The 14,141-nt window shown below is 46.4% G+C and overlaps 1 protein-coding gene and 1 long non-coding RNA gene across 2 annotated transcripts in view; one reads left to right on the top strand and one right to left on the bottom strand.

Moving 5' to 3' along the window:
* The window catches only part of DPY19L1 (dpy-19 like C-mannosyltransferase 1), a 108,887-nt gene extending 108,455 nt beyond the window's left edge, over nt 1–432 (bottom strand). The window contains exon 1 of the mRNA XM_065542139.2: nt 41–432. Within this exon, the coding sequence (XP_065398211.1) occupies nt 41–338 (298 nt within the window). The 5' untranslated portion in view covers nt 339–432. The remainder of the gene's footprint in view (nt 1–40) is intronic.
* LOC135970171 (uncharacterized) overlaps nt 1–14,141 on the top strand; it is an 83,224-nt gene that overhangs the window by 316 nt on the left and 68,767 nt on the right. The gene's annotated exons all lie outside the window — the stretch shown is intronic.

Genomic DNA, 14,141 nt, shown 5'->3' with positions numbered 1-14,141 from the left:
AGTTCCGCGTCCCGGCGGCGCCCGCGCTCGGGCTGCTCACCTAACAGGAGCGTGGTCCAGGTCCGGCCGCGCCCCGCGCGCCGCAGGCCCAGAGCCCAGCGCAGCCGGGCGGCCAGGCGCCCACCGAGGCCGCCCCCGGCGGGCGGCGCGGCGGTCTCGGCACGGGGCCCCTTCCTGCCCGCGGCGCCCTTGCGCCCTGGGGACGGCGGCGCGCGCTCGGGCCCGGGCTCCCCGGCGCCGACGTCCGGCGCCCCCCTCAGCGGCGACTGCGAGACGCGGGGCGGCTGGGGCGGCTTGGGAGCCGCCTCCCGGTGCTTGTTCCGCGCCTGCAGGACCATCTTGGCATAGTCGCGCCCGCTCGCTGCGCGCGCCCGGACGGCGGCCGGAGAACGGCGGGCTGGCTGGGCGGCTGGGCGCCGCTCACTCTCCAGCGGGCGGGCGGAGGGCGGGCCCGTCCCTCCCCGCGGGCCGGGAGGCGGGGAGATCGCGGAGGCCGGGCGGCTGTTGCCTGCCTAGCAGTACCGCCGGGAGGCGGCGCCGGACTCGCCAGCCCGCCGCCGTTGCCGCCGCTCCGGTTGTCACGGCGACCGTGGAACGCCGGGGGGCGGGGGCGGGGACACCCTGCGAGCGGCCGCGGCCCCGCCCCCGCCGCCCCTCTGCGCCGGACGCGCGCTTCAGGCCGGCCAGCGCGCACGCGCGGACTTCCGGCGCGGGAGGGGCCCGACCCCGCTGCCGCCGGGCGACCCGCACCTCTTCGGGGCCCGCGCGGGGCTCGGCTGCTGCGAAGACGCGGACGCAGACGCGGACAGCCTTCCGGAGGCGGCAGCCCTTCGATTGTGGGAGTGATGGGGGCCGAAGGAAGAGCCCTCTCAGGGATCGGTGCCCTGATCCAAGTTTCGGAGCCTATTAAGGCTGCGCGTGGAGCCCGCGAGGGCGAGACGCGGCGGGGCAGGGAGAAGGCACCCGGAGCGGCCACTCAGGGGCGCTGTGCGTGCGCCCTGGGCGCCTGGTCGACGTCTCCGTTTACTCCCCACTGTGTGGTCGCGCAACTTGAAGCGCAGCCCCTCACTCACCGACAGGAAGAACGGGCGCGACCCGATTTAAAGTAGTAACTATTAAAATAGCAGCCAGGAATCTCATGGGTAGCTGATAAGGGCTGAGGCACAAGTGTAAACTGAAGACCAGGGTAGGAGCCAGGCTGAAGGTGATAGGATGGATTGGCTGGAGCAGGAAAGATCATCAATAAGTACGTTGAGTTTGTTATACTTGCTGTAACCTTGTTGCTTAATAGAAAGCAGGAAAACTTTGCGTTGATAAGATAGGAGATTTTAGTCGAAAAATATGCTTTCTTTTACATAGCAGAATGCACGAGTAAATTAAACCCGGGAAAATTGAGAAAATCAGGTAGATCCCAGTTCTCCCTCCACCCCTGCATTCTTTGCACAAAGTCTTACAACCGCATGGGTTACAACTGGGAGGTTCCTTTCCTTTCGGTGCCCAGTGGGCTTGTTCCAAAAAGTTGTCTTTAAGTCCTAGTGTTGTAAATCAAGGCTCTTCGTTCTGCTTATCTCTGTTGTAATTCCAGGGACTTCACGTGACTTTCTCGCTCTTTATGTTTCTTTGCCCTTTGATTTCCTTATTAATACCACCATTCGTTCACTGTTAGCCTTTTTAAGAGACAGTGGATTATTTTGTAAAGGGAGGGTGTTTGCCATGCTAGTTAATACTCCCTCATACCCTGTCTAGTTTGTGAATTTGGATTTTCCAATGTCTTTATTGGAGCAAGAAATAACTATTTTTATACACTGGTTTAAAAAAAATGGTTGAAAGTGGGATGCAGAAGGCTTGGATTCTGAAACAATGTGTCATCCGAACCCAGTGTTACCTCTGGGATTAATGTTGAATTTATTCGGTTAAAAGAAAGCTAATTCAATGTCTATTAAGGATAATATGAATAGCTAGCCAGGAGCCGTGGCTCACGCTTGTAATCCCAACACTTTGGGAGGCCGAGGCGGGTGGATCACGAGGCCAGGAGTTCAAGACCAGCCTGGCCAAGATGGTGAAACTCTGTTTCTACTAAAAATACAAAAATTAGCCGGGCGTGGTGGTGGGCGCCTGTAGTCCCAGCTACTCGGGAGGCTGAGGCGGAAGAATCGCTTGAACCGGGGAGGCAGAGGTTGCAGTGAGCCGAGATCATGCCACTACACTCCAGCCTGGGCAACAGAGCGAGACTCCACCTCAAAAAAAAGAAAATAATAATAATACAAATAACTTTTTTTTTAAATCATTAGAAAGACGCATGGAAAAAGAGGTTCAACATTTGAACTATTTGATTGTTGTGTATCTCCTTTATGTGATGGTCCCTGAATTCAGGAATTGCCTCCCTTAAGCTGGTACCCTTGTACCAGGAAAACACTCGTTGAATGAATAAGTGAGTGAATGAATGCAGTTCCGCAAGTGCTTGTCATTTCCTCTTCTTGGCTTGGCAACCATGCGGAGAATCCCAGCGAGGGGCAGTGTGGGGTATTAGTTTTTTGGGTTTTTTGTTTTGTTTTGTTTTGTTTTGTTTGTTTGTTTCTAAACACGGTCAATTTAGATCCAGGTTGCAGCCACTACATTGACCCATATCAGCCTTGACCACGGTATTATACCTCTTTGAGTCTGGATTTCTTCATTCTTAAAACGGAGGCAACAAAAACATGTAGTTCACAGGTTTGTTAAAAAAAAAAAAAAAAAAAAAGAAAAAAGACAATGTATGTAAAGCATCTAACAATTACATATATTCAAGTAGTTGCTCAGTGAATGTTCAAATTGTCTGGTGTTGGTAGTTGCTCAATAAGTGTTCAAAGCAGTGGATGCCGTTTAAGGAGAGTGGCAAACTTCTGTCCTCCCAGATCCTGAGGTCGACATTCCAAGTTGGGGTATAGCAAGGGGAGAATGCCGCCCTGAGCGGGAGAGCAAGAACAGCCACGTGATCTTTGAGCCAGGTCTGCTGGGCTTCAAGCTTCTCAGCTCTCTGGGCAGTTGATGTGCCTGAATGGCTCCCTGCTTTCCACAGATGCTGTACAGATGTTGCCCATCTCATGGGTCCTTAGGCCTGGATGAAATAGTAGGCAACTCCTCGTGCCCCCTCCCAAAAAGGAGGCATTTCACACAGGAAGGGTGGAGGAATGGAAACCAGAACAGCCATGGAAGATCATATGCCAGATTTCATTTTATCCTTAGTATGGCGAGATCCACAAGAGCAGGGAATGGGAATGCAGTTAATTTCTATCTGTATCTGTAGGCTAGTGCCTGCCACACATAGCGGCCACACATAGCAGTGGATGTTAAAAAATTAACCTCTGGCAAACTGAAAGCTGCAAGCACTGAAAGCTGCATGTTAAAAAAACATTTTGTACATGGATGACCTACGAATGGATCTAAGATTATAATGAAATTAAGCATTAAAATTACCAGCTTTAATGTGCTTTTTATTTTTCCGGGAGGTCCAGATGCACCAGAAAGGTACTTCCTGCGTGATGCTGTAGAAATACTGGGTCAGGGCAGACAGATTTTTAAGGACAGGAACCTGAAAGAGCAACCACTTATAAGGAATTGCTGCCCTGGCCCCTGGGGTGCAAGCCAAGTCTTTTTCTCACTACAAGCTACACTTCGGGCATTGAAATAAAAGTTTAATTAAAAAGATATATCTTTTAAATTTTGGGGATGGAGACAGAGGAGATTATAAGGAGGAAATGAACATAAAATAAAAAGCAAGAACATAAAATCGTAGAAGAAAACAAGATGTGGAAAAATAAAGCTTAGTGATAATAAGGTATAGGAATCAGGGAAACATTGTCAGATGGGCAATGAAAAAAGTAATTTGGTCAAGGGAAGACCATGTTGGGAACCAGTTTTCCTATGTCTCCACATTGGCATTTTAAAGGCCCCATTTAGAACTTCTAAATATTCCCCTTTTCCTCCTACTTGCTCTCCTACCCATAGAGTGACAGCTGAATGAGAAATCCATGACATTTATTTGTCATTTCCTTGAACTAGGTCACTTGATCACTGTATTGGAAAAGTGTCCTAGGGTCAAGTTCTAGAATCTGATATTTGTCTCGCTAAGCAGTTGCTCATACCAAGAGAGGAACCTGCATAATTCCAGCACACTTCTTGGAAACCTAAAATGGGTGCAACAAAATATGTCTGTGTAACATTCTACTTTCCAAAGCTCCAGCATTAACTTGACACTGTATTATAATGTGTTCTGTTAGTCTGGTGAGAACAAATGTAAATTGCTACTCTATTGCTCTTCACATTTTATCTTCTGTGTTTCCTGGAGCTGACCTTGTAATTTAAACTGTTCATGCTCCAATGAGTGTTCCTGAGAAACTCAGAGTTCATTATTAGGTCTAGTTATAGTGCATCATCAAGAACCTCTCTTGCAGAGAGGCATGTCTCTTTAGAATGTAATTCCTGTTGTTGAGGGCTTACTATGTCTTTAGTAGATATTAGAGACACTTAAAATTCATATACTAAGTCTCCATCCCCAAGGGCTTACAGTTTCATTGGACAGGCAGGGTAATCTAGAAAAAAAAATGTAGTTATATAGCAAAATATGTGATTCGGTGAATAAGTACTAAAAGAATTCCAAAGAGAAGAGATGATGGCCAACATGATTTAGTTTTCAGGGAGTAGGTGAAATTTGGTCTAGACCATGCTGGAAGGCTAGATTTTGTTTTAATAGAAGGGACATGGCAAAGGAATTATAATCAGGGAGCTATATATTTCTAAAACCCTTGCTCAGTGCCTGGCACATTGTCAGTGCTAAAATGAGCACTTTAAGCCTTTTCAGATGAAGAAGGAAGGGAAGAAACAACTAATGTATGTTTTAGGAATAAGTGAATGGATTAAATAGTGAATGAATGAGTTAACTAATGAGTGGAACATGAAATGCCTAGAGTACCCCAGTCTGGAGCCTGGCTTTCAGAGTTCCCCAAATCTAATTGGGCCAGAGCAGGCTTCTCCCCCAAAGGTACTTAGTTCCCCCTACAATGAAGGTGGCTTTAGGAATACTGGGAGGCAAAAATTCTACCTCTGGCCTCCTCTTTGGGCCAGAACTTGCTTTCCTCCAGCTTGTCTCTGTTGAGTCCTTGTCAGAGACCTGAACCTTCCTCTCACCTGCCCCTAGACACAGGAAGATTTGGGACTGATTCAACTGGACACCATACGGTCAATCTCCTACCTCCATTATCTAGGGTGGGCACCTGGGTGTATCATGCAATGTATCCTCTCACTCCTAAGCTGTTCCCTCTACTCAGCCTTGCCTTGTGCTCCCTGGGGTCAGCGATCTGTTCCTGATACACTTAGCTCTTCTCTGTAGCTTCCACCCCTTCCCAGAAGACCCTTCTCCTATGACAGGTTCATTCTCCCACAGCTCCACTCTGTCCCTCCCCAAGCCTTCTTTCTCCCTCTTGGAAAGCTCCTCTGAACTCCATTTTATCTCCCCTCTTTGTCACTGGTGTCTTGTGCAGACTGCCCATCAGCTCCCACTTAACCTCACTAGCATTGACCCCAGTCCTTCCAGATCCTACCAATGCTGGGAATGACTTCAACACTAAGCCTTTCAGCCCCTTGACATCCTCGTCTCCAAGGACCTGCACTCCCACTTCATGTCATTGACCAACACTTCTGGTCTCACCTTGCACCATATCATCACCCCAGTCTGGCTTTGCCTCTGCATTTTAAAATTCAAACATCCAATCCTCCACTGCCTCCAAGTCTGTTTGGTATTCTATCTTCATTCCAGGACCTGTCACTGCAACTCCCTCTGCCAGGATCTTTCCTTGCATGGTCCTTCTGTCTCATCCATGTGGCAGAATGTTACTATCCAACTTTGGATCCATACCTATGCTATTTACTGGAGTGCTGGAGAAATCCCACAACTTAGAAGGCAGGAACCCTATGGATTCATAGTTTCCATTAGCAACTGGATCCTACATACTGCCTTCTACATTCTCCTGGTTCCATTCTCCCAAGAAGATACAGCAAATGTCTACTAGTCTCTTAAACCTGCTACCCTGTCACCAACTCCCACACCCCTAAACATGGCCTTGCCTCCTACTTGGTGGAGAAACTGGGCACCATCAGAAGGAGCTGCCACATACCCTCAGACTCACCAAAGATTCTGCTTCTTACCCCAGTGTAAGCACTGAATGGGCAGGTGGGCATATGGGTCTGAGCTGAGGAGAGCTGGCCTGCAGATACAGGTTTGGAAATCTTCAACAAAAAGACAATAATAACATTGCCCAGGGGATGTTTGTGAAGTAAAAAGAGCCTAGTTTTTGAACTCTAGAGGACATCGATGTTTGTGAACAAGAGGTATCTTTAAGGCACACTGGAAAAGAGCAGCCAGAGAGATCACAAAACCCAGGAGCATGTGAGTCAGAGAAACCAACGGAAGGAAGTGGTCAGCTGACATGATAATGACTGGCGTGTCTTGTGAACCAGAAACATGGAGGTCTTTAGCCATCTTGGTGAGAGCAGTTCTGTGCAATATTAGATGAAGATGCCAGACTTCTGTGAACTTGAGTGTGACTGGAAAATCCTTCTGAGGAAAGCACAAGGACTCCTAGAAGCCTCTGAGGAAGCAGAGATAGCAGGTATAAGGGACTCTGCCAAGGATGTCTATGCATGAAGGAAGGAGGGAGATCGGGTGGTTGCCTTGGGGAGATACTGGTTTAGTGGGGAGATCTAATGAAGATAACAGCCATGTCACTTGGGCATGGTTAAGGCTGTAGAAAGGCAGCCAGAAGAGTGGAGAGATGACCAAGCAGCTAGTTAGTAGAGGGAGCACCATCCCCTGGAAGAGAGATTGGCTGTGTCCAGAAGAGGGACTCCTCCTTGTAATGAGGTATCTTTTAGTCACCTCAAACCCCAAAGCCCAAGCCTGCTTTTCCTCCAGTCTCCTTACTCCAGCAAGTAGCACTACCATTCCCCTTTTTCCTTTATCCAGAAAGTCATCCTGCTGATTCTGTCTCGTTAATGGTCCTCAAATCAATTCATTGCTTGCCACCCTCAATGCCATGATCCACAGTCATTTTTCCCATGGTCTTCAGCAGCAGCTCCTAACTGGCCTCTTTGCATCTTCTCTTGCTGCCCATCAGTCTTCCAGAGAGCTGTTTCCAATATGCAAATTGAATCCTGTCACTCCTTGTTTTGAAAACCATTCAGCACTTCCAAATCTGTCCACATGGCTAACTAGGCCTTCAGGATCTATGCCACACACCCTCTTCCTGCCGCTTCTCCAGACTTGCCCCTCACCATTCCCCAGTGCCCCTCACCATTCCCCAGTGCCCCTCACCATTCCCCAGTGCCCCTCACCATTTTCCAGTGCCTCTCACCATCCACCAGTTCCCCTCACCATTCCCCAGTGCCCCTCACCATTCCCCAGTGTCTCTCACCATTCCTCAGTGCCCGATGCCCTCTCTTCCCTGGACATGCACACATATTGTCATCTTGGATGGCCACCCTTCTGTTCTGCACAGGCCCTGCCAGTTCTCCTGGATGTCTCTGGCTTAGTCTTCACATTTCACTTAGAACTCAGTTCCTGTAGGAACTCTCCTCTCCCCCTGTAACCTAGACCTTCCCCTGTCATATCTCTTAACATACTGTTTTAGTTTTGTTTTGAGACAAAGTGTCACTCTTGTCCCCCAGGTTGGAGTGTGATGGCACAATCTTGGCTTACTGCGACCTCCGCCTCCTGGGTTCAAGCAATTCTCTTGCCTCAGCCTCCCAAGTAGCTGTGATTACAGGCGTGCACCACCACACCTGACTGATTTTTGTATTTTTATTAGAGACAGGGTTTCACCATGTTGGCCAGGCTGGTCTCGAACTCCGGACCTCAGGTGATCCACCCACCTTGGCCTCCCAAAGTGCTGAGATTACAGGCGTGAGCCTTACCACACTGTTTTATTTGTCCACTTATTTGTCTGATTTCTTTGTTAGACTGTAAGTTTCTTGAGCCTGTAATGGGGTGAGGAAAGTGGAATTGGGCTGAGAGAAGTTGACTTCAGTCCAATCCAACAGAGAACTCTGGAGCTAGGATGCCCCTTCAAACGCATTGCAAGTTGCAGTAAGGATCTCAAACCTTTGACATTTGCATCAACCTATTATCAGTGCTGACCACTTCCAATGAGCAGGAGTAACCTTGGGAAGGCAGCTCCCTTCAGCCAAGAGCAAATGCCAAAGAGGGACTCAGTTGGGAGCCCTCAGCCACCAACACCCCTGTCATGCTGAGTGGGGAGGGCTTCAGACCTGAAGGAAGAATCCGGGTGGCCACCACAGCATCTGCTACCAATACCTTTGGTGACTCAGGGCCACCAGATACACCATAGGTGCCTATTAAATCTTTGTTGGTTAGTGATTGATTATGTGATTAAATGAATTAATTAAATCACAGAAAACAAGTTTAATTAAGTTAAATGACTTGAGATTCAGGGCCTTAAAGAAGGGCAAATGTTTTATTTAAAAATAAAAGACTAGTGAAGGTTCTTGAGCAAAACACTAATGGATTTTAAACAGGATTTCAGGAACATTGTGCAAGTAGATATGTTAGGAGGGAGTAAATTTGTGACATGAGGGCAGTGGGGATGGCTGAGATGATGGCAAGAATGTGGACAGGGGGAGAACTCCTAGGGGCTGGGAGGCTGCTGCTTTAACAGGAAGGATGAGGTATGGCACGCCTGTAATACAATGTTTAGAGCATGACAGGACAAATATGAGATGAACTGAAAGGTTAAACTAACTCTTTGGAAAATATGTATGATTGTACTTGACCTCATTAATATTAATAGGTTCAAGCAAAGATTCACCCATTTTGAATATATGAAGTATAGATTAGATGTAAGTTCCTTGAAGGTAATACTGCATCCCCAGTGCCTAGGACAGTAGCTGCACACACTACATGCATAGTACATTTGTTGAATAAGTAAGTGAATCAAATCTTGATTGACAGAACTCTAATACACATTCGTAAAGATTAGGAAACAGATTGGTGTAAGTCTAGACCTTCAAAGTATTCACTGTACATTTCTAAACTATAGTTACTTTAGAGTAATCTTGCAGATATGTTTTAAAACTAAGAGATTTAGTTGTTTTACTTACCAATCAGGCATTAATTCAATTCACCTCCCCTAGTGCCATGAATCATGGTTTGTTCTTAGGAAATGAACCTTAAGGAAATAGCTGGAAACATTTCATTGCCATGGCAAGATGACCTGAAGCACACTCTGCTCAGCAATGCTGGAGTGGCTGAACTCCCTACTTTTGCCTGCCAAGAAGCTCCCTGTTGCTACAGTATCCAGTTTGTAGCAGGCAACAGATTAGGGAGGAGTCGCTGGTAAGGAGTCTTTGGCTCTTAAAAGAAAACTAACTGACATGAATTCCAGCACCTGATTTTTGCACCTGGACTATGAACATTGTGTCTGGAGGAGTTAAGGCTGCTCTGGCAAGAGCTGAAGTATAAAGTGCAGTGAAATTGTGCTCCAGCATTGGCGTCTTGCTTGCAGAGCAGGGTACACCATACTAGGTTTCTAGCAGCTTTGGGAGGAATATGCCATGTGTGTTCTGTGCAGTCTCAGGAGGAATCATGATAAGTGATTCCCAGTTGCCATTGGCCCCGAGTTGATGAGAGAATTGGAGGATAGAAGAAAAAAAAAGAGCTTATTCCCATCCTTTCTGGCCTTAACCAAAATGGCTTCTTTTATGGATGCAGTGGACAAAAGAGGAAGTGGCATCAGCTAAGCACAGAGGAAGAAATGGCATCAGCTAAGCACACAGCCCAAAATTCCATGGTTGGTCCATGGACTTCCACCCACGTTTTAAGGGTTTCCACCTCTGACTGGGCTTGTGGGGGAGGGTAATGATGTTAATGATATTTTAGGGCCAGTGCTCTTCTTCACCCTGAGCCTCTCTCAATACTCAGTTGTTCAATGTGTGGAAGTTAGAGAGGGTTAAGTTGGGCCTCTGGATTCCCCCAAAGGGATGCCACAATAATACCCCCCAGTGATTGTTTCAAATGATGTGTCTTGCTTTGTGTGATCAGCATTTAGTTACACTTGGATCTTAAACAGCCTTGAGAGTTAGTTGGAACTGCCCAATCTATGCTTATCATAGCACTGCAATTTACATGCAGACTTGGTGTTTGTTCTCCTTTCCTCATCTCTCAGGATGAAAAAAAAACACAACTAGGACTGTAAGAATTGACACACAGTTCCTTCAGTGTCAGCTTCAAAGTTCTAATCTGCAATATTATTTTCTTCATGAGAATTAGACTTGCATGGATAGTCTGATGTTAGTTACTTTACATAACATAGACAACCATGTAATACAAGATTCGGCCCTCCATAGCAATCCTGGACAGCTAGAGAATGCTTGGCTATCTTTGAAGCCCACTCCAGCCAAAGTGGGTATACAATGAAATGATGGGATGCTAAACTTCCACTGCTCAGTGTGTTAAATGCAAATGTTAAAAAAAATTAGTTTGCCTCACTCCAACCTTATGTATTCTGAGTTTCTTTTCTTCTGTGACTATTTGGACAAATGCATGCATTCCAGAAACCATTGAGCAAATACAATGATTAAAGGAGAAAGAATATAGTGAGGCCAGGGGACCAAGGACCTTAACAAAGGCAGCCTAGGGAATGAAGACATGATGGAGGGAGAGTAGGAAAGCTAAGGGATGGGCAGCTCATTGGAAGCTGGAGGCAGAGGTGACACTGAAGTTTGGAGTCCCTCATGTGGCTGGGTCTGATGCCTCAGGGAAACTTCTCTGGAGCCCCAGAACAGGCCACTGCTGAACCCCACGCCTGCATCATCCCTTCACCTACTTTATTTACTGGGATTCCAGGCACAATTTTATTTTAAAGATGACAACGCTGCTATAAAAAATAAAGGCAAGCAAAATATCTAGGAAGCTTGCTTAAGATGTACTTTATCAGCTCCTGTCCCTAGAGAATGAGTATCAGGTGAGGTCTTTGTCTTCATTTCTAGCCAGAGGACTGTGATGCACATGGATCTTGACCACACCTTGCAAAATGCTGGCCTGAAAGGTGGTTTAAAGGTCATTACTCCAAAGGAATCAGTTCTGAGTGTTTGGAGGTCACATTTCCCAGTAACTTAAGGGTTGGTTTTTTTGTTGTTGTTTTATATGTGTTCTTATTTTTATTTTTATTTTATTTTTTATTTTTTTTGAGACAGAGTCCCGCTCTGTCTCCCAGGCTGGAGTGCAGTGGCTTGATCTCAGCTCACTGCAAGCTCCGCCTCCCGAGTTCGCGCCATTCTCCTGCCTCAGCCTCCCGAGTATCTGGGACTACAGGCACCTGCCACCACGCCTGGCTAATTTTTTGTATTTTTTAGTGGAGACAGGGTTTTACCATGTTAGACCAGGATGGTCTCGATCTCCTGACCTCGTTGTCTGCCTGCCTCAGCCTCCCAAAGTGCTGGAATTACAAGCGTGAGCCACTGCGCCCGGCCTGTATGTGTGTTTTTATAGATATGGAGTCTCACTATGTTGCCCAGGCTGGCCTCAAAATCCTGGGCTCAAGCAATCCTCCTGCCTCAGCCTCCCAGAGTACTGAGATTATAGGCATGAGCCACTGCACCTGGCAAAAGTTTTTCAATTTCTTTTTAACTTTTTGCTCCTGTTTTCCATTTTTTTTTTTTAGGACAAATATTTTCTCATATTCCTCTTAGGAATACTTAATAATCTATACACTTGTGAAGGACACATTCAGAAAAAGTAAACAAAATTTGTAGAAATCTTGGGGAAAAAATAGAGTCATATTTCCACAGTTTATCCTTCATCTTTCTTTCTTTTCTTTTTTTTGTTTTTTAAGACAGAGTCTTACTCTGTTGCCCTGGCTAGAGTGCAGTGGTGCCATCTCGGCTCACTGCAACCTCTGCCTCCCAGGTTCAAGCGATTCTCCTGCCTCAGCCTTCCGAGTAGCTGGGATTACGGGCGTCCAGCACCATGCCTGTCTAACTTTTTTTGTATTTTTAGTAGAAACAGGGTTTCACTATGTTGGCCAGGCTGGTCTTGAACTCCTGACCTCATGATCCGCCCACCTCGGCCTCCCAAAGGGCTGGGATTACGGGCGTGAGCCACTGTGCCCAGCCCTCACTGCCCCCTCCCCCCCCATTTTTTAGAGTCATATTTTGGAGGAATAGCTATTGAAGGTCCATCATAATTGTTTTTTACTAGTTTAAGATGAATCTTGGAAACAAGTCTTAAAAATGCTGCCAAGGGAATGAGATAGGTAACATGTACTATTTATAAAACTTTATTAAGAGGTTACACAGATATATTATTTTGGGATCTGTGGAGTTAGACTATTTCAGAGCTGGTGTCATCTAACCCTTTTTTTGGAACCTGAAAGTGGGGGACAAAACGAGTAATGACACTGCTCAGTGGATACCCATAGGCCTCTGCCTCTCATCCCCGCAGCTCTGGCAACATTACAATTACCTGGAAGGCTCTGAGAAATGCTGGTGCCCAGATGTCACTCCAGGAGAATGCAATCAGAAAAGGATGGCATCTGTACCTCTTACAAGTTTCTCAGGTGATTCTGCCAAGCGAGGAGCCTGAGACCCGCAGCTTTAGGGAAAAGAGAAATGACCTCTTTGTTCATTCCTTATGATGTGATAGATTTTTGACATATATTTATCTTTACCCAGGGTCTGTACAATAAAAGGAAAAGATAATGAGGTAACAAGTAATGCAGAATGTCTCTCTGATCACAAGTCAAAATGTGGAAGTGGGTTTCACACATCAAAGGTGGGACTTCGTTCCTGGCACTAGTCTCTATCTGAGCTCCTCTTTTGTAGCATCTACAACAGTTAGATTAGCTCATGAATGCTGATTTATCCTACTGGGCACAGCAGATATACAGTATTGGCTGGAAAATGATTTGAAACTTTAACTTGGGATGCCAGAGGTTTGCCTCCCAGACCCCCACTTGTCTCCTCTGCTCAACTCCAGCTTGGCTGCAGCCCAGGCAACCTGAGCAGGACTCACCCCATCTCCCCTCTCCCTGGAAGAGAAACAGAAAAAGCGTGAAGATGATGGATGGAGGAAGGGAGAAGTGAATCAAGGTGCAAGACTGAGAGCTGGTGAAGAGTCATGAAATATCTTAGAGAAAATCTCTTCAAATCCCCTTTTTTCCTGGAGTTACTCAAGCACAAGATGCATTTCGGGAGTTAGCCAAGAAAGAGGCCCATGGAATTTTAAGAGTCAAGAAAACAAAAGAAATCCAGGCTTACCCAGCCTATAGATTGTGTATGGGCATGATACAAGGCAGTAATGATACATTTGCTCTTTATGCCCCCAAATAAGAGGACTGATACACCATCAAGGAAAACCCCCAGAAAAGGGAAAAACCTTAAAATAGCAAATAAAAAGAGCCCTACAAAACTAGCCTTTACCAAGTTTTAGGGACTGTCTAAGGATATCACATATACTTCCTTGTTTAATTCTCACAGGAGCCTACAAAATGCATCCTTTCATTATCCTCAATTTGTAGGAGAAAGAACTCGGAGAGGCTGAGGAAACTTGCTCAAGGTTATATCACTAGTTAGGCGTGGAGCTGGGGTATGAACTCAGGCCACTGTTCCTAACCCTTGACACTAAACTGTCTTGTAAGGTGGCCAATTCCCAACCCTGTTCCTAACCCTTGACACTACACTGTCTTGTAAGGTGGCCAATTCGTAAAAGACAACAACATGAGTTTTTTTCCCTTAAAAGCTAAAAATTGCTTCCTTGAAAATAAAGATGCAAAGAGCCCACCCTAAGAATCACAGCTCATCCTAAGAAAGTAAGTTCAGTGCAATTGAGTGTGGCAAATTATGGGGATTAACTTGAATTCTCTTTATATATTACAAAGTAAGTCATTAGCAGACTTTGGAACTCTGTTGTTAGTAACAAATGGCTTACACCCCAGCCCATTGCAACACCCCAGTGTGCTATGATACCACCATTGGCTGGGAAAATAGACCTGGGCGGAAAGATATTTATGTAACTGAGTTGAAGAAGGTAGCTGGAAGGTGCATGAAGCTAGACATTGGCAGTGTGTGTCAGGTGCTCCAGCTTAGAGCCTTCC

The sequence above is a fragment of the Macaca fascicularis genome, chromosome 3, assembly GCF_037993035.2.
Source record: "Macaca fascicularis isolate 582-1 chromosome 3, T2T-MFA8v1.1".
NCBI classification, from domain to species: Eukaryota; Metazoa; Chordata; class Mammalia; order Primates; family Cercopithecidae; genus Macaca; species Macaca fascicularis.
This window is presented reverse-complemented; position numbering and strand designations above follow the sequence as displayed.